Raw genomic sequence first — 20956 nt, 5'->3', positions numbered from 1 at the left:
CGGGGCCGGTGCCCCGGGATCGGTGCCCCGGGGTCTCCCTTTCTGCGCAAACCCGACGCGACTTGCGCCGTAGAAGTTTTCCTGTAACTTCACAGCGCGCGGGCGCGTTCCGTGGGAGGTTTTCTTTCAGTTAAATTTCTTAAAGAGATTGAACTTCAAAATACAATGGCTACACAGCATTGGTCTGATGTGTGTTTAATTGTAGCGAATCGTTTGGGTTTGGGAGAGCGTTTTAAAGCACAGCTTTTCTGCCTTTGGGCAAGGAGGTAGCAACGGCTCGTCCATAGCAGCAAACAGGGATCCGTTCCCCTTGATCCCTGCCGTAGGACAATATGTACGGCTTTCTCCATTCCCGAATGATAATACATGACTGGAGTGAGGGGGAGATATTCAAGGCAATAAATAGCCTAGCTTAGATGAGAAAAGCTTTAGTTACCAGAACCTATTTTTAGGGCATAAGTTGCATTTAAGTGGCTCTAGGCTTTATATGGGGAATTGGCACAGAGTTTCTCCTGTTGTATTTTATTTATAGCTGTTTCTTCTCCTTTCCAGGGAAATTAGATTAGCTACATTAGTTCCATTATTATTACTCTCTGTCATTATTATTACTCAGTCTGTCCATCCATCCACCCATTTAGGTCTTGTCTGGAATTACCTAGGATTATCCTGCTAATGCATGTTGCCTTCACACAGAATATCATTTTTGTTGCTAAGAAACTGCTTTTGCATAACAGACAGCGTGGGCCTAATTTTCACTTCAGCAGCTGTTAAAGTCAACGGGAGCAGCAGGTGCTCAGCGCTCCTGCGAGCCGGAGCCAAAGTGTCCGTGGCAGAATTCCCACACAAGGTCTGACGCTGCATGCGAGTGTGTCATCTACATGTGCCGTGTGCTTGGGGACGCTGCAGCTTTGCGCTTGGAAGAGAAAAGGAGCAAAGGTTATCGAGTGTCTGCAGCGTGTCTGTGCTGTGCCAGTGCAGTTTCCTGCACGCCGGGACAGGAGGAGCAGCTGCGTGCGCTGGAATATTTGCTAGGTGGGAGTATTCCCCCGTCCCCTCTGCACACAGATGTGTGAATACGCATCTGTGGCTACGAGCTAAAAACTGTGTTCTCGCAAGCTGTCAGCGATGAGTTTGGCCCATTTTAATATTAACGTGAGCTTTCGTGTTCGTGTCTGCGCACGCCAGCTCACTGCGTGCAGATATCTGACAGCTGAAGGCGTGAGCGGGCTGTCTGCGTGCCGGGCTCTGTACCTGGACACGTCTCTGTCCCCTCTTGCCAACATCCATGTGTGAAATCCGCAGCACTTAGGCTGTTTATGCTGCAGGTCAAGGCACAAACACGGTGACATTTCCTCTCCCCGCTGGCTCTTTCATGTTGCTATGGTGATCAGATGCACTCGCACTTTTATCTGAAGTATCTATTAACTAAAGCTTCCTATTAATTTCCCCTCCACAGAATGCATATGGATTTCACCGGAACACCAGGTAGGCTTTTTAGGTCCCAAATTTACATCAGAGCCTGCCCCCAGTTCTTGGGTGGGCTGCCACAAACATCACAGGGCAGAAGAGCAGGTCATGAAAATGTTTTTTTTCCGTGAATAAAGAAATTGCTTAGTAATGAGAGAATAAAGAGCACAAGGAGTAGTGTCACAACAGCCTCTCCCTGTAGATGTGTGAATATAAAACACACTTGAGCCTCGATACCTCACCCCAACCCAGCTGTAAATGGATTATTTGGTCTGGGAAGTCCATGACAGCCAAAGGTGGGGGTGGCCTGAAAGGTCTGGGGCAGGATTTTGACCGTGCGGGGGGCAGAAACCAGAGGCACTCTGGTTCGTCCTGGTCAAATTCTTTTGTCCCATTGGTTCTCCTGCGTCCTTTGACTTCTCTTACTGAGGTCATCACCACTAGAATTAGTGTCCCAAACCAGGGCACCGGGGTGCTGGAAACATCACCCAACGGTGGAGACTGTCTCCTGCAGCAGATTGGCATCAGAGGTGCAGCTCCTACTTCCACTGACGCAACGATCAGGAATAGAAGATCTGCCAGTGAGTAACACCCCATCTAAAAGCACAGCTGAGTGATGCATCGCTGCGAGGGGTGAGCGTACACAGGGGTGCTTCCCGTGTCCTCCTGCAGACCTCGAGCTACTGCTGCTTGTCAGAGAAGCTGCCAGGAAACCTTCCTATGCAAGTGACAGTGATGAGTAACGCGGGGTGGATCTGAACACCTGGGGTAGAGATGAAGGGCTCAAAACTATCACGTCCCCCATCTACAGAATACATCCTCCACAAGGCCCCGGAGATTCCTGTGAAGGTTTTGTAGGGTAGTGCGGATAAAGCCCCAGCCAGTAGTCTGAGAATATAGAGGGAAATTAAATACCCACCCGAGGAAGAGAAGATAAAAAATGAGACGTTTTGACAGGGCTGCCAGATTGTGTGGCAGGAGGGTTAATTTTTTTCAAAACTGCCATTTCATATTCCCTTTCAGACAAGCTGAATTACACAGTACTGGCTGCTGGAGGAGTTGCATAATTTTCTTCATAGAAATAATGACAGGGTACTTAAGAAGCAAGTGAATGGATGGCTAAAGTATTGGGCAGGGACTTAAGAAATCTAGGCTGAGACCCCACCTTTGCTAGAGAGTCCTTTTGTGACCTTGGGCTGGTCATTTAAGCTTCCTATGTCTTATTTCCCTGCCAATAATGTGGAAATAATAACTGTTCTTCAACTGTCTTGCTTATTTAGACTGCAAACTCAGAATTTACAGGTTGCACCTTGTGTGCTTATAGGGCAACCAAAGCCAAAGAGCTTCAATTCACACTAAAGTGTCTGGGACAACCATAATATACGAAGCAGATAATAATAAAAAGGCTCAGATATATGGTTTGGAACATTTTCAGCATGAAAGGCTCAAGAGTTCCTCACCCATTGTTCCACATCTCTTCCCTCAATGTGACAAAGTTTGGATCTGTACTAAGAGTTCCAAAAGCCTATAAATAATTTAGGAACTAAGTCCATGCTGATTTACTGAATTGCTGAGTTACTTATGAAACTGTGAACAGATAATTTAGATGCCTGCAAAATTTTCTGCAAGGTCTTTGTGCTCAGTCTGTCACTGCATTAAAGGTTAGCAGCAGACTGAGTCAAGATCCTCATTTTTTCAGAGTTTAAATTTAGGTTTGCAGGTAGCTGTGTACCAAGGTTTTTTATCAATCTCTTCAGCTTTTAGGGTTTTGTCTTGATTTCCAGAAGTCAAGAGGGTGGCGGCTTCTTGCTACTAGGTCCAGTGAAGACAAGATCTCCTATATAGTTAAGCAACTACATGAGAAATTTGCTGTACAAAGGGAGCAATTCTAAAAATAGTGAGAAATGGCACCACGACATTAGCAGGAACAATGACCCAATACCCAACTTGCTGCAGGGGCTTCTGTCCTATAACTACCTTCATCATTAAGGCTTGTGATGACATTATTTTCTGTGCTTATATAGGGCATGAGGTCACAGCTACCTGGAAGGAAGGATTTTGATCAGACTGCAGAAGATGAACAAGCAGGAGAAGCATGTTGGGTAACACTAAATCAATGTAGTTTCATTTACATTAGACACCAGCCAGGCAATTTCAACATTAATGGTTGCACTGCTGCCCTCTGAATTTTTTGTAGATTTAATATATCAGTGGGGGAGTAAAAGAGAGGGGGAGTGTGAGTCGTTCTTGCTTATGATACATGGATCTTTTCTTTCATGCATCACCAAAGGACAGCAATTTGTACAGTTGTTAAATTCTTTTGGCAATAGATCTCCTGAGATAAGCGTTGCTCTGCTCCTGCCTCACAGATTATCTAAAATGGTAATAGCATCTTTAGACCCCTCCTTCTCCCAAACAGAAAGGACGAAAGACTGGCTCTGAGGCAAATGGCAAGGCAGCAAGAGCAGCAGATCTGGACCGAAGCCTCAGGCTCAGTTTGCTTTTTGTGGAGCCACCAACTGCCTTTGTGCGTTTTGGCAAGTCATCACCTCTAACCCGCACCACAGCTCTCCTGTGTAACGCGTGGCTGCCGCACAGGAGTCGTGATGGAATGAAGTGCTCAAATACAAAAGCAGTGAGGGACATACAGGTTTCTAGGTAGACAGAGAACTCAACCATCTTCCTAAAAGGCAAGAATAACTGTTTCCTTTTACAGAGGCAGAGACCAGCATAAGAAATTGCAACAGGTCAATAGACACATAGGAAATAGAACCGGGGAGTTGCGGTTGCTGTTCAATCCCAGCTACAAACAACGGAGTATTAGGACCCACGAGGAACCTGGATGTTACTGGCTGGCTTCAAGGACTGTAAAGTATGTTTGTAAACTGCAAAGCACGGAGATTTGGAGGTCAGGGGACTGACTGGCTTTGCCTTGTAGACATCTGCTGTAATATGCCCTGGTGCTCTGCCGCACCAGCTCTGCAGAGAATTGTCCAAGTAGGGTTCTGTTTCAACCAAAATGACCTAGTTGAAGGTAAAGTTGAAAGGACTGAGGTTTCTAAATTAGATATGTCATAAAAACAATGACAAGTGTGCAATGCTGAGCATATCTTGTTTAGGTTAAAAACAGCAACAACAAACAACAACCAAAAACCAAAGAAAAGAAAAGGCTTTACGTCACCAACAACCCAAATTTTTAAAGACATTTCAGCATTTACCTTTACCACTGGCCTCGGCAGGATTCAGGAGTTTCATTTTCACACCTAAATACCTTTGAGAATAGAGGCTCTGGGTGGTATTGAAAATTTGTTCTTTTCATGTATTAAAACCCTGTAGGAAGCAAAGGGCTAGATTTTCAAAACAATCCCCTCTGGGCATCAAGGTACAAGGAAGGTCTCTGAGCACCCAGCAGCTGGTGTTTTGAGTCCTTACCCTGCCACAGATTTGTTGTGGGGTCTTTGAGCGAGATACTTCACTTAATGATAGTTGATTTCTACGTGAAATTGCGTTGACATTCAAGTGGGTGAGTGCCCTGCTTGGGGAGGGCTGCTCAGGGCTGCGGGATGAGCCCCGCAGCTTCGTTCTTCGCAGACACTTCCGCTGCTTCACTCAGAGCTCGAATTTGGTTAACTTCAAGGGGATGGGAAGTGAAGAACAGAGTGAGTCACGATACAACCTCCAGCATCCCAAAACACTTAAATACATACTTAGCTTTCAGGCCTGGAGCGGCTGCGTGGCAGACAGGGCTCTCCTGCCAGCGAGGGTGCAGGTCTGGGCTGTATGGCAGGCTATGATTTGTTGTCACCTTTATAAATCAGAACAACAAAATCACTAGTCTTCCACACAGAGCCAGACCACCAGGAGCAGCGCTTCCTCATTAGAGGCATCCTCCTTCACGTCGTCTTCTGTTACCCTTCCTTGGTTGTTCTCATTCTTTCAACACCCGTTTCTCATTTCAGGGATGGATGCTGCCCTTTGCAGTGAAAATTAAAAAAAAAAAAAAAACCAAAAACCAAAACAACCAACAAACCAAACAAACGGTGTTCTTCGTGAGACCGTGTCAAATCTCACTGTAATCATCTGTCCAATTTTGTGACAGTACCTGTGAGTTGCTGCTCTATTTTCTCACTCAGGAGACTATATATGCCTATGAAAATTTGGATAATGTTTTTTTCAGGGATATCAGGGCTCAGCAGGGTCTCCTTTTTCCTTACCCTATGATAAACTTCTCCAGGAGTGGTCTGTCAACCTGTCTATCTCTCAGTTGTATTTTGGGCTGACTAAAATAAGCAAATGCAATATATACTCAGGAATGCTAGAGAAAAGGAATCAGTTAGCAAAGAAAAAGATAATGATAGTGCCAAGTTTCCTGGAATCCTACTGAGAGACTGATTTAAGCAAGAAAAACAAAATCTTTTTGCTGTTTCCTTTTCTCTGAAGTTGTTGATGAGTAATCTTTATTTCACCCCAGGTTTAGCTTTGCTTCCACTACCCAGGTTTCTCTGTTAATGCCTCACATATGGCATGAATCAGGTGTGAAAGGACAATTCTGGCTCACGTCCACGGAAAGGATCTTACTTTATTCCTTTCGACTGCTGTTGTCTGAGTGAGGCTTACTTACCTCAGCCCCTGAAACCAGACAAGGGACGGCATCCTTTCCGTCTTCAAACCAAGCCTGTTAAATGTACTTTTGTAAGCAGTCGTACAAAAAGTGAGAGAGACAAAAGTATCCTTCAACGGCCTCAGCTCTGCAGAGCTGCTGTGGTGAAAGGCTCCTTTCATAGAAGGAGAAAGAGTGTTCAGCAAAAGGAGAGGGTTTGCTGCTGCTGACAGAGGTTGTGCCCCATGCAAGCTCGCAGAGAGCAGTCCAGTCCCTCCTGCCCTCCCTCCCTCCCTCCCTCTCTCTTTTTTTAAACATATGTGCTTTCTATGGACACTTTAATCAAACTCCAGATGGGTTGTTTCAATCTGGGGATTTGTGCTGCTCCGGAGATAACAGTTCATTGTGCTAGCCTAGGTAGCAAGTGTGTTTGTGATAGCTAGAGCCGATACCAGGAGATGTCCAGGTGGTCTTATTTAACAGGGGGTATTAGCGACACTGCCATTGTCCGGGAAATCAGATAAAACTGCGGTCCAGGTGTTACCCTACACCGTGTTTGTGTAATGACGTTGCCAACTGCTGATGGCTACCTCCATTAAAACAGAGACCAAACGCTGCGGAAGTGTGATATTTTCTTGTACGAGATTGCTGTCGTCCCCAAACTTCTGCAGGGTGCATCGTTTAAAGTGCAAAATTTAGTCTGAATATAAAGTGGAGCAGTAGTGAGCGTGCACTCCTTGCTCACACTGAATACAGCTTTATTGTGATACTTGTCTGTGCTGGTCTGGGCTTGAATTTCCTAAATTAAGGCATTTCCTCTCAATTGTCACATATTTTCCTCTCTGCTCTACCACAGAGTGTTCTCCAATGAAAATGCTTTGTGGGATGAGACAATTTTTAGAAATAAGCTGCCCAATTCAGTATTCTGCCAAGGATAATTAGAAGAGAGAATGAATTGTAAAGATGAATGAACTTGAGAGAGAGAAGGTAGTTTGGGAAGTGCTAACCTGGACTGTCATTTCAGGTGACAAGAACACTCTACAGTCCTTGTTCTGGAACAACGCAGCCCAGCACAGTGATACAGCGAGGCCAGGAAGGGATTTGCCACAAATTATCCGTGGACAATCATGTAATAAAGACAGGCGAAGTAGCTGCTGGGCTCGAGCGAGGGATGAAGTCCTCTGCCGTTTTTACACACATGCATTCCCTTTCGAGCAAGGTATTTAGTAGAAAACATAAATTCCAGGCTCAGAGGCGTGCGAGACTTTTGTCTAGACTTCAGATAGTGTGATCTGTCTCTGTAGGGCCATATTTCTCAACGTGATATTTTTCAGGATGGTATCTGCCACTTTGAGTTTGTCCCAGAGATTTCAGCAATGTGGAAGCTTAACAGCTCCTTGGAACTGTGGCGGATGAACCCCATGGCACTGAGGGGCCGCTGTAGTTTCTTTGTAATTGTTTATATAGTTAGGATCTAAACTTAGCTACAAAACATGGTGGGAAAAAAAAAAAAAGCCTGGTTAGAGTGGGGACTCAAGAGCTTAGCCTCCAGCTATCTTAGAAGAGGCTGGCTCATCATGGAGAGATCCCCAGCTGCACTTCCAGGCTGTAAATTAAACAAACAGTATTTCCTATGTACCAGACCACAGGGATGGTAGAAAGAACAGCGTGGCCTTATTGCTGTTATTTCCTTTGGTTTCAATCTCTGTCCTCTGCCCCCCACCTCCTTCCCAGACTGGTGTTGCCCACTTTACCCGATTTGTTATTTATTACAATGGTTTAAAGAGAGGCAGGGGGAAAAATGCTCAGTGCAAATTATATTTTGAGCTGTTGTGCTTTGCCTCTTTGGTGGATAATAAATCTCTCTGGCAATGCTCCTCTGTATAGGATTTGTCATTAAATGCAATTAAACAAACCCTGCAGGTGTCCATGATCAGGCCTGCAGCAGCCCATTCACAACTGCAATGTTATTATCATCCTGACAACAAAACACCAGATATTTCCTGAGCTCCTCTGATCGATGAGCTTGCCTGACTTGGAACTGGAGGGAGGAGAGAAGGGGGGAACAAAGTGGTTCAAATGGTCTTTAGACATATTGATGGAAAAGTCAAAAAGCTGCTCAGCAATCAGAGAGAAGGTGGAAAGAGAAAAAGGCAGAGGAACAGGAAGGCTGAAAGGAAAAAATGAGAGGAGTGTTTTGGAGCAAAAGGATAGAAATGAGGCAATATACCACATGGTATCCATCTACCCAATGATTTTGTTAATGCACAAGACTAGAATTTAGGACGCAAGCAAGGTATTTTAGGTATGAATGTAAATTTAGCCCATTAACAGTTAGGCTTTCAGTGTTAAGTGAGTCATGTAGGCTCCCTTTGGAGTCAGTGCAAAAATTAATCTCAGCCTAAGGCACAACTTGACTGGTAGGTTGACTTGTTATCCAGAGATATCTGTCTGTCCCCGTTACCTGTAGCCATATGGGTGGGTCAGATACCCAACTAATTGCAAATCCCACCCGTAACAGCCAAAGGAATTGGCTCTTGCTGGATGTATGTTCCTTTCTATCTTCATTCACAAGGAGGCGCTTCCTGGCACAGCTAGCAGGAGAGCATGCTACAGAGGCATTGATAACAGTATTTGTCGAAAGCAGATGCAACACTTACACCACAATTGTGGCGTGCTCTGACAATTGGGGAGCAGGAAAAAACTCCTGCGGTTTATTTCAGCCATCCTAGGCAGCCCGCAGAGTATGAAGGTCAGGGATTCACAGGGGACTAGCTGCCATCAAGCCCAGTGAGAGAGAAAAATTTGCAAACACTAGTCAAATTATTCTGCCTGAATCGTTTGCTCAGCTCAGCCTCGGGGTGCTCTCAGGATGAACCTCTTCCCTCTTCTGCTCTCACCCCAGGAATCCTAGTTTAGTCCAGTTGACTGCTGGGGCACATACAGAATCGCAGTGACAAGGAATAGCTTATATTACTGTAGCACCTTTGCTAATGCGTGGTACCACAGAAAGCCATTTTGGGGTTGGATAAAGGGAATTAAATGAGCAGGCTTCAGTAGCGTGTGAGCGTATGTAGAGTATAAGGAATAATTATTTACTTCCACAAAAAAAAAAAAGAAGAAAGAAAAAGAAAAAAGCTATTGTCAGGGCCTTTGACTAAGCTTTTATAGGCTCATCTGAAATGCCCAGTAGGGCAAACAGCACGAAACCCTGTTTACTGACATCAGAGATGAAGTTGGGATTATGGCAGAAGGAGCCAGGATTTCTGCTGTCAATCCATGGGTCTCAGGATAACAATTTCCCTGGCCCATGCATCTAGATCGCTATGCAGCGCTGGTCTCTGGCTCCCTGGTTGCTAGGGCAGCCCAGATTTCTATACCAAAGAATGTCCTCTCTTTCCTACTCTCCTCCTCAAACGCTGGAGGATTTCCCTCTCCCACTTTCTATGTCCTGCTTTCCACATTGTATTGCCACTTAATCTGCTGGTTTGTGCCATTAGCAGACCGAGGTGCAATTATCTAGTGGCACAAGTCAGCACTGGTCTGTTGAAGGTAACAGAAGTGCCCTATTCCTTGTGCTACCACAGAATTTGGCCCTCAAGTCTGGCTGCAAAGTGTCAATTCACTGGACACACCAGTGGTTCCCCAGTTGTGGTCCTTGGGTCAGTGGTGGCCTTCAAGGGCATAGAAAAATCCACTGCCACCAGTAATATTTATGAATAAATCCTGCGTGGCTTCGCCTAGAGATCCTGGGGATGTCTGAGGTAACACCGGGTCAGAACGTTTGGGAGCAAAACCAGCAGCCGTGCTGGTAACACGGCATTGCACCCCTCTAGTTTCTTCCATTTCCCTCTGTCTCTGCCTGGACTCTGCTCTCAGACACATCCGCCCAAATCTAGAAACATCTCTGATTTACTCCTCCCAGATGCTGTAGGATTTGCGCTGGGGTGACAGAGCCGACACAAAGGGATGTGTTCTCTTCTAGGAAAAAAAAGACAAGAACTGGCATGTCCCGCCTGCCAGTTTGAGGAGCCCGGTGACTGCTAATGAGTGTCACTGGGACAGATCTTCAGCTGGCGTAAATAAGCACTAGCTGATTTTAAGTCCACAAGGACTTTAGTGGAACTATGTTGATTTACACCAGAAGAGCAGGTGGTCCAGGGCTGAGGCTGGCTGGGGAAAACCCCCTGGAGTTTCCATCAGTGGGTGTGAGAGTGGGGTAGAAGCCGGCTGCGTGTGTGAAGGGGTGCAGAAAGCAAATAAAGGGAAGAATAGGAAATGCACATCTTACAGGATTGACTTCTCCAACAAACACTTTTTTTTTTTCCTTCTTCCCACTTCCCTTCTTCCCCACCTCCAGCAGCTCCTCTCACACACGCTCCCTCTCCATGCTGCTCATCTCCCTTTGTGCACCTCTTACCGCACTCTCCTCTCTAAACAGGTGCAGTTGCCACTCAATAGACTTTAATTACCACTTCAAGGGCTCTCACCAGGGTCTGTTGGGAGGGTGGAGATGAATTTTCCTGAGGATTATGCGTATATCTGAGTTCTTTTTAGTCAGATGGCAATATTGCTGTCAGTCTGTATCCTTCGAGAGATTGTTTCTTCATGTTCTCTCTGCTTGTGTTAACAAAAAGCGAAACTGCTGAGGAAGGAAAAACACCCCAGCCATTAGCTAGATTAATTATCAGGACAGCAAACTGGTCTAGAGAAGAATATTATGGACAGTTTTTTTAAAAAAAGGGAGTCTCAGATGAGCTTCTAAAACATTATTTCTGCTTGCAAATAGGCCAAATTTTCAGAAGTGGAGAGCTCAGCATCTTCAAAGATTTCTGTGGGAGACTGGGGTCTAAAAATACAAGTTGTTTTTAACCACTTTACCTTCTTTCTGGCTCCGTGCTCTTCCCACCGCAGCTCGCTGGAGAAATGCACGGTTAATGCATTCTGCTGGTACCCCGGGGGATTCCTCCAGAGTGAACATGTCAGTTGATTTCTGTCTTCAGCATAGTTTGCCTATGATGGAGAGTTATTCCCAATGTTTAACTAGTAACATAACATTATTTTTATTATTAAGATCCTCTTCAAAAGACAATCCTGGAGAATGCAGAGCAGAAGCTTACATCTGCCGGATTTGCTTGAAATTGTTTGCCCAGCGTGTGAGCATGCACTTGTGTATAAATGGAGATGCGCATGGAAATGGATGTACGTGCTTCTACATGCCAATACACGCACCACTGGAAAAGATAGGAGCTGGAAATGTAACAGTATCTTTTGGGACAGGGAAGTTTTCCAAATATTTGAAAAATAATTTTGTTTTTGCTCAACATTAACATTTTTCATAAAATGAAAAGCAGGAAGGAGATTTTTATATATATATATATATATATATCAAATTAAGCAGCATTTTCTTCTGCCAAAATTAAGTTTGTTTTCCTAAACAAGCAATTCAGCAAATGGGGGGAATAGTATAACCAAATCTGCATTTCTGCATACGTGTTTTCCGTGAAACATTTTGCCTAGCTCCAAAACAGCTGTGCAGATGCAGCATCTGGGCTTCTGTTTGGCACTCGCTTCTGTACTGGTCCCCGAGCACACACCAGTGTCCGTGCCAGAGGGCAAGACAGCAGCGTCCCTGCGGGAGAGTCTGGGCTGAGGTTCTTACGTGTAAAGTCGTGTCTCTGCACCCGAGCAGCATTCATCTCCCAGCCAGCACGGCCTCTGTGCGCTCCTGCCCGCTCTCAGCTTCTCTTGCTACCTGCAGCACGACGACAGAGGGGATGAAGGAAAGACAGATGGACAACACTGGTGGGAATATGCTGGTGTAAAAGCAGAGTAATCACAGTCCCAGTTCTGTCCTAAGACATCTCTTTAGTCTCTCTCTGGGAATGTTCTGTTCCTCCTCCCTGAGGCTTGGAGTGCAACTGTGACCTGAGAAAGTGATGAGGTGTGTGGCAGCATGGGCTTGGTGTGGGACAATGCTGCCCGCTGGTGCAGGGTCTGTGATGGGAAAAGGAAGAGGCATGGCGATGTGCCTGCAAGGGATTCCCCTGGGCAAGCACAGCATCTCCAGGCCACTTTCTCTGGACTTTCCCCTCACTCAGGGGGATCCTGTACTTCTCCACCAGGAATCCTGCAGTCCCTCCCTCTCCTATTCCTGCCCTCCCCAGCCTCTGGAGAGCTTCCAGCCCTCCTGACATTCCCACTCTTCATTTCCCGGGTTGTGTCCTTCTACTTCTCTCTGTGGCTCTTTATTTCAGCTTCTAGGATTTTAAAATCCTTCTGTCTTCATCATGTCTTCCTCCCCCGCCTCCTTCCTGTTCTTGTGCATTTTGCTTTCCAGGCCCATCTCCCACATGTTCTCCTGCCATTTATGTGGGACTGGGATGAACATTGATCACAGCCATCTCAAACCCATCTCTCCCTTTCCCAAAGAACCAATGAAAATGTCACCCATGAGATAATCATCATGTTGCTCACGTCCCTTAATTGCTCTCAAAGTACACATCGAGGCTGCAGAGCCTCTTTGAAAGGCAGGTTCTGGCCTTTGGCACATTATTGACAGGCTGTTGATAGGCCCCTTTGTTGAGGAGCAATTTTGTCCCTTTTGCTGCACAATTTTTTGTTGTGGGGTTTTTTTTTCTTTCTTTTTTTTTTTTTTTTTAAAGACAGCCCTTTCAGAGAGAGTAGATTTTAAAAATAGAGCTGAGCTCTGGATGAACAGGCACCAGGCTTATTCCTGAGAAGCAGCGTCATACATGTGAGATGAGAGCTACCAGCATGTTTCATGCAAGACTCCATACAAGAAATCAAAGCTATGGTGACTGATAGCTTCGTCCTAGTTGCTTTTTATTCCTTCCCCTCCTAGACCTGGTAATTAGATGTTTACTTGCATTGTATTACTAAACTATTAGATGTCTTGTGTGTGCGAGTGCACGGTCCCTGGTAAATAAGTAAGAGGAAGTTGACACTCAGGCTGTGCAGCAACCCATTTGTTTCTATTAGCGATAATTATTTTGTTTATTTAATACCTGCTGATTAAAATGGACTAAGATTTCCGCATCACAGCAGCCCTTCACTGTCTGAAAAGCTGTACAGGTCTGGGGCAATTGCTGGTGAAAGGGAATATGGAGAGCAGAACAAAGCACACTTGCTCTCCCATTACTGTCATGGGCAGAGATCTTCCATTAGCAGTGCGGAGTCTATGACACAGAGCCGAGCAATTCTCACATCACCTACTGATTCCTGTAGTACACAGGCACTTTAAAGCCACCTCTTTAATATAAATTTACTTTAACATGCCCTCCCCGTGTAAGCCGGGCTCCCACTGTGGTAGATGCTGCATGGACACCTCAAGTTAACCCTAGTAAAGCCTTCAGCATGGCCGCGCAGCCAAGCTCCACTCTCCGTCTAAGTAGACTTTCAACACGATCCTTAGCAAAATCTCCAGGCTATATGCAACTAAAACCTAACCCTGACAGAAATGAAATTCTTTCCTCTCTGAAACAATGTCCCTTGGAATGATTTGGCTGTTAATGAACCCCGACTGAGCTGCTGTATTCTGGAGCCACTGGTGTGCATTTTAACAAGGAGCTCTCTATGTGTGGATGTGCATCAACATAGCCAGCCCCCATAATGGAAGTCTGTTCAGCATTGTAAGTCCCGCATTAGCCTGTGCCTGTAGGAACCCTGGGACGTTCCACTGAGACTGCCTGAAGGTAATCATCTCTCCCAGCCTCCTGGCTGTCCCTAACCAAGTGCTCCGCTTGCATCTATTCCAGGAAACAGCTCTGGAGATTATAAAGTTTAGACCCTAATGCATTCACTAGCAACAAGGGGGGGAAAGTGCCGTTTGATTATAGATGAAAAGGAAAAATGCAAGGGGCTATGGTATTCAGAAAAACCTTCAGCACGCTGTGATTTGGTTGTTGAACCCTGTAAGGGACTGGAAGCCCTTGAACTTCATTGTTTTCTCTGAGTCAGTTCAGCCAATTCATAAGCATTCCTTGAAAAACACAGTCCACCTCGAATTCATCTTAGAATCCTGCGTGATTCGGATTGCGTGATCCCAGTACTTCCCACCACAGAAACCCAATTCATACATGACATCCACTTAAATACATATTGTGTGCGTGTGTGTAGCACACACATCACAGGGAGTAGCACATACACGCATTATTTAGATCAGTTGTACGTTACAGAGAATGGAGTCCACTCCGTGAAAATTCAGGAAAATCAGTTCTTTCCAAGCCATTCCCTTATGGATAGCCATTCCCTTATGGATAGACCAGCAGAAAAATATAATGCCTGTCATCTAGAAAAAGAAAAATCAGCTAGTTTATTTTTAAAAGTTGTGGACTCGTTAGTTGGCATCTATTGTTCTACCTACCTGTGTTGCACCTTGTCAGGTTATGTAAAATCTGCACATACCTCTGTTGCCAAACACACCTTCATCAGCACGTAGTGAGAACTGCGCTAAAATAAAATGTTGGCTGAATTAGATGGAGCGGATTAGAAAGATGAGAAAAGATAAGCTAGGAGAAAATAAGATGATAAATAGGCCTGGCAAGATAGATGGATAATCTTCCTCCCAGGCCAAACATGACAAGATAATAACCTTTTTCTTTTCTCTCGTTCCATTTGCTCTTGGATCTCCAGAGCTCTATGAATTATCACTTAATTTGGTCTTTTGGTGCCCCTGTGAAATGGGTATCACAATGTCCATTTTTACAGAAAAGGAATCTAAGGTACATTACTTAGGAATAGGTTTAAGTTTAAGATTAGGATTGCAAAAATCAACTGAACTGTTCTCTTTTGTGGGTTTGGTGCTTAGCCATCGCTGTGCCTCGGGCACTACGGTACGCCGAGGACAAGCAGGTAAAGTCAGCGAGCTACAGCCGCCTTTCCACACCTCTGCCACGCTGTTTGCACGGCCAAGCCAGAGCCAGAGCGAGTCTTGGCCTCTCCTTCCGAGTGTGTCCCTGTTGCTGTCGCCAGCTGGGGACAGTGACTGTCACGAGAGCCAGGCAACGCTCGGAGCTAGGAGCAGGTGCTGTGAGGGCGCAGCTCTCCTTCTGCTCCCTTATCGTGTTGTGATCTGGAGAGCAGAGGTTGCACCTGGCGATGGGATCAGGGTAACTTCCCTTTCACCCCTTATGCTTTCAGAATATAGATTATTTCTGAGCAAATCTAAACAACCTGTATGAGCAACTGATAAGCTCGTTAAACATTCAGGACTACGACGGCGCTTTCTGAATCCAGAGGAGGCTTGTCTGAACTGTCCTTCGCTCTCCTTGCTCAGGAGAAATTCCCTAGATTCGGTACAAGGTCTGAGCCTGCAGCTTGCAAAGCATTTCGTCCTTTTCTGGAGCCTTTACCTTCCAGATGGTGACACCTTAACCAAGTGGGAGATCCTAAGTAAAGTTTTCTATCGCTTTGTGTCATTGATTTCTCCACGTACATTCATCTGGCAACACAGAGCAACGGAATATTTGATTAAACAGAATTACAGACCACAACATTAATAATTTTGTGAGTTTAACTGAAAAGATTTGCAATTGTTCTCCCTGGGAGCTGTGCAATTTTCTCCTTCTTCTTAAGAGAAACTCTCCTTTCTACTTTAATGGCAGGGTGTATTGTCATCTTACAGTAGCACGTACTGACTATTGCTTCAGTCTGGGGGGACTTGAATCCATGCGATATTCATCTGGGTTGGAACCTTGTAGGTGGACTGTTCATCATTGGCTCTAGATTTTCAAAAGAAGTTAGCAATTTGGAATACCTTATATTTGTGTTTGAGACACTTTGAAAGCGGAGTGATTATGAGAGAAGCAGGTGCTTAGAAGTCCCTGAAAATCAGGACTAGTTGAAATATGTCATGTTGAGCACCTGAGAACACTAAAGGCTTTGGAAAGTCACAGAGGGGTGTTCTGTGTCTGAACATGACTTGGGAAGACTGTACAGCCTTAAGTAACACAGGATAAAAAGCAGATCTTTGCATAACATTATGGAAACATCCTTTAATCCTCAGTTCAGCCAAGTGCTTAACTTTAGGCATGGATTTGATTCCTGTGGGAGTTAAGTGCTGAAGGTTCTGCAAGTGTATTTGTATTTTCCCAAAGCGGGGCCTGAGATGGTGTAAGTTACTGTAGGTTTGGTTTATGAAAATAGTTCTGAGTTGATCTCCAAATTAAAATAAAACAAAAGGCAAAGTTCTCCCCTCCGTCCTGAAGTGTGATGCTGAGTAGGACACACAGGGCTTTCTGCATGTCCATGCATTCACATGCAGAGCCACAGACTGTACCATGAAATGTCTATTCTTTGCACTTCATAAAAACCTCAAGCCTGAGTCACAGACTGTGTTAAGTGCTGAACAAACACAGAACAAAATGTCCATGCCCCAAAGAGATTACAGTCTCATGCAGCCGGGCTGCTCGCTGCGCTCACCGTGGTGATGTAACTGTAGGGCTTGAATTAATGCAAGATTCTGCAGGGCTGCAAACATGCACGCGAAAAGCAAACAAGTAATCATGCAAACAAAACCCACTCAGCTCCTCCCCTGGTCAATCGGCAACCCATCCGAAAAATCTTTGCTTGGCAACTCTTGTTGGAGCCTCCCCTTAGAGCTCGGAGGCTGCTGAAGGCAAAATCTTGTTATTGACCCTCAGCTGCACTACTACACGCACGCCGGCGCGGTCTGTTTATAAACAAGGGAAAACTAAAAACTCCATACTCATTATACACCAGGAAGGGGGCCATATCTCACAATCAAAACTCGCAGGAGCCATCTGGTCTCTGTAAATAAGGGCTACTGGAGTCAGGGCAGGAGTGTGTAATGATCGGAGGATGTGAATAGCCCTATTCATGCAAGCAGTATAACAAGTACTAAGCTAGTAGCGTGCTTAAGGCTCTGCTGAGTCAAACAAAAATGTGGCAGTAAGGTGGGTTTTATTTATTTTTTCCCGTTGCAGGGTCAAACCTACAGCTACAGGACGGAGGTTCTTTGGCGGCACGGGCTGGATGCTTTCTGCACATACGGGAGTCAGGATAATGCACGCTCAGCCCGGGTTTGTCAGCGGGGCGCCATGGCCAGGATTTTCAAAGCTGCTTGGAGGGCAGGTCCGTTTAATCTGAGCGAGTGCTGAAGTCTCCAGATATCCTGGGCAGCCTTAGGATATTCAAACACAAATATCAATATCGAATATTGTATTAACTGTTCCTTAGCCTTTTTTTTTTTTTTCTTTTCTTTTCTTGCACTATTTCGTCTCTAGGCTTAAATGTAGGAAATGTTATTAAATTAATATCCCAGCATCTATTTTACTAAAGGCAGGATTTACAAAGGCATTTCAGCACCTAAAGATAGATCATTTTAATAGAATTTACCACTGAATTTGGAACCCCACTCCTATTTTCAGGTGAAGTGTACGCTGACTTCTATTACAAATCCCACCGGGATGCTAACGTCTGTTCTAAACTCATTCAGTTTTTAAGAGGTGTTAAACAGTGACGCATTTCGAGGCTGCACAACATCAGAGCAGCCTTTGAGGGGAGGCCTGCCCGTACAGAATGTCTGCATCAATTTCATCACCTGTTTTTCATCTCTTCTGTGCTCTGGGTCCTTATCAGGACCTTAGACTAGTTCCACAGGAGGTTTATTTCTTTTGCTTTCCTAGTAATGGATTGCTCTGGAGGGGTCTGAATTTAGTATCTTAACGGAGACAACTCCCATTGATGTCAGCGAGCAGAAAAACCAAATTCTTTGCTCAGAGTTGTTCCTTAAGATCTGACTCCGGCCCCGATTCGCTTGCGTACCTAAATCCTGCTGAAGTGTTTGCTGAACTGGGGCTGGAGGCAGGTGCTTAAATTGAAGTGTGTGCTTAAAAGCCTGGCTGAGCCAGACCCCCTGTCTCCTGTTGTCCACGGGAGGGAATCGGGTTCGGCAGGACCACGCTTGTGTCGCAGTGCAGTAGTGGACCCCGGCGCACGCAGACACACGCGCATCGAGTGCGCACGAATGCAGGTGTTTGAACGAGACTGAATGTAAAATTGCATGTGAATGCAGGTGCCTGGAGCAGGCACAGCGCCTAGGTCTGCACGCCAAGTTCAGGTGTCTGGGGCGGAACAAATCTCTGCCAAAGAGAGAAGAACCTCGACATGTTTATCCAAGCTCAAAAGCTGTTGCAGATCTTGCATCTGAAATCCACTCTCTTTTTCCTGCTGAGATTCCCAAGCACCTCCCAGTCTCCCAGCTACTCACAGCCTGAAATCCTACCAGATGCCATGATTGCAGTGGAAAAGCAGCTCATTACTGGAGTGGCAGGCAACGCACAGACAAATATTTGTGCAAGGCACACAGAGCCTGGAGACTGGAACACATTGTCTCTCTGATGGGAGGAGGAAAGGGAAAAGAGGATCTTGCCTTTAGCAAAATTAAATAACAAAAATCTATACGGTGTTTATTTCTGGCAAAACTTAGAATGTTTTCTTCTAGCAGGCAATGTGGTAACCTCCTCCCAGATTGATTTCCAGTTTATGCATTTTGCTAAAGACTTTAAGGGTCAGGAATTAAATTGAATTAAGTTCAGATCTTACCCTGAATCCCCTGTTCTTCGGAGACCTCTGTGTTAGGGTTTCTCAGAAAGGAGACAGGATTGTATCCTTCTATGAGGTGATTTTTTTTTTTTTTTGAGATCTACAGAAAATTGCCAGTAAAAAAAAGGTTACAAAATATGCCCTAAACAAATTGAAACGCGACTTTGATTAAGCAATACACTCCGCACAATATAAAATTTAGTTAGCTTTGAGGATATGATATCATCTGTTAATATTTTTTTTTATATTAAATATGAAATCTGATTCGGCAATTTCCCAGAATGCGGAGATAAACCCATAAAAGCAGGAATAGGTATTTGGTGCAATATCATTTTCTAGCTTCTCCTCAAGTTCTTTTGCATGCCTGTGTTGAGGCGGGAGATAAAGAACAGGATTTCTTGCCCTTATTTTACAGCTGAACTTCAAAGGGAAAAGACCTTACATTGATGTTGTGAGGGACAAGGCGTTACAAAAACTGAACCTCAGCACTATGTTGCTCTGAGGAAAGATCACAAACTGAGTCACTGTGCGGACACAGAACTGATGGCAGATGTTAAAAGATTTACAGATAGAGACCAGAAGGATACCGCTCCATTCAAATTCCACAGGCAAGCATTTCTACCATTAGTTTGTTCCATGTATCTAATGAATGCTCCTGAAGGATGTGTGTGTATTCAAGGCCTTAAAGGAAATATCAACTTTCTTTTCAAGTGGTTTTCTTCTTTCCCAAATATTTAATGCCAAAACAGCAAATAGGAAGTTCCTTAAAATGGAGAACAGCTTGTTTCCTTTTCCTCTCAGAGACCAACATTACTTAAGAAAAATATAGGTGTAAAGACAGGAGACAGGGACAGGCTGAGCCTTGGATTATATTGCCTTGTTGAGCCTCTTTTTAGTAAAGTGTTTAAACCTATGTTTAACAGAGCTGGGTGAGAATAGGGATTCATTTAGTGAATAGTCTCCCAAAAATGGAGAGAAAACCAATGCAGCAAACCACTTCAGCTGACAAGGACAATATGAAACGCTTTCCAAAGTGCTCAAACACTTTACTCTTAACATTTTATCTTTTTTTATTTTCTAAATTATATCCATGGGTTTAATAATCTAAACAGAGAAAAAAAAATGTTTTAGTACAGCTTGTGCAAATTTCTGAGTTGAGGCAGAGTTAGGTATTTTGTTTAAATTTTGTCAAAATTAAAACAGAAAAACTGTGTTCATTTTATCCTACTTGATTGGGGGGGAGTAAGCATTTTATGAACAAATCCACTGAGCACTTAAATGTAATACAACCTGTCAATGGACCCTAGATGTACCACTAAAGCCAGACAAATTTTGAGTGCCCAGCTAGAATAAACCACCGAGGAAAAATATTTTCAAATAACTGTTCATTGAAGAATTTACTCCCAACAGCATCTTGGTGAAATATTCTCTTTGTCCTAAGAGAATTTTAAGAGCAACTTTATCCCGGAACTACCAGCCAGCCCCATGTCAAATCAATAATTTGGGGGGTTTATGGCATAAAGCTGGTGGAGATGGACAGTGTGGATGACATCCAGAGTCGTATGGTGGTTCTTGGCTCCTGACCTGGTTTAGTCCCAGCCTTACCCCACGGCTCTGTCTTACCTGGGGCTAGTCGGAGAGCGCAGCTCAGGCTACTCCAGCCTCCCTCCACCACGCTGAGCCCTCGGCTCTCGGCAGATCCCACCTGTCCTGCCCGCAGCCTCGCCCCGGCGCCTCGGGGCTGGTGTCCGCGGGTCCCTGCCCGGACAGCGGCTGCGCCTTCAAACCGCACCGGCGCTTCTGCGCCAGCACCGGGCATCTGCGGGCTGACCGGGGCCGTGCCCGCGCCCGTTCCCAGCTCTCTGCCCCCAGACCCCGCTTCCTATCGTCCCCTCCGGGACTGGACTCACCCTGGCCCCGGCCGTTCCCGGTGAGCGAGTCCAGCGGCGCTCCGCAGGCTCTGGGAGGGGGGCCGGGCGGGGAGAGTCCTGCCCCGACCTGCCCGTGCCCGGTGCCCGGTACCCGGTGCCGGTACGCAGTGCCCGGTGCCGATGCCCGGTGACAGGCGTCAATGCTCGGTGACGGTGCCCGTCACCCGGTACCAAGTGCCCGGTGCCCGGTGCCGTTGCCCGATACTCGGTACTCGGTGCCGGTGCCCGATACCCGATGCCCGGTGCCCGAAACCCGATACCCGGTGCCGGTGCCCGATACTCGGTGCCGATACCCGATACCCGGTGCCCTGTGCCGGTGACCGATACCCGGTACCCGGTGCCGGTACCCGGTGCCGATACCCGATACCCG

The 20956-nt window shown here is 45.6% G+C and overlaps 1 protein-coding gene and 1 long non-coding RNA gene across 3 annotated transcripts in view; both read right to left on the bottom strand.

The window, feature by feature from the left end:
* The window catches only part of FEM1A (fem-1 homolog A), an 8052-nt gene extending 3906 nt beyond the window's left edge, over positions 1–4146 (bottom strand). The window contains exon 1 of the mRNA XM_026865057.1: positions 4116–4146. Within this exon, the coding sequence (XP_026720858.1) occupies positions 4116–4146 (31 nt within the window). The remainder of the gene's footprint in view (positions 1–4115) is intronic.
* A 5067-nt stretch (positions 4147–9213) lies between these two features.
* LOC113489406 overlaps positions 9214–20956 on the bottom strand; it is a 12003-nt gene continuing 260 nt past the window's right edge. The window contains exons 2-6 of one of the 2 annotated variants that reach the window (XR_003400035.1): positions 18656–18755; positions 14454–14539; positions 11730–11822; positions 10949–11080; positions 9214–10712 (exon numbers count right to left, since the gene is read on the bottom strand). This is a non-coding gene — a long non-coding RNA (uncharacterized LOC113489406). The remainder of the gene's footprint in view (positions 10713–10948; positions 11081–11729; positions 11823–14453; positions 14540–18655; positions 18756–20956) is intronic. The other variant, XR_003400036.1, reaches the window with a different exon arrangement.

This window comes from Athene cunicularia (genome assembly GCF_003259725.1).
Source record: "Athene cunicularia isolate RWA chromosome 28 unlocalized genomic scaffold, athCun1 chr28_part1, whole genome shotgun sequence".
Taxonomy (NCBI): Eukaryota; Metazoa; Chordata; class Aves; order Strigiformes; family Strigidae; genus Athene; species Athene cunicularia.
This window is presented reverse-complemented; position numbering and strand designations above follow the sequence as displayed.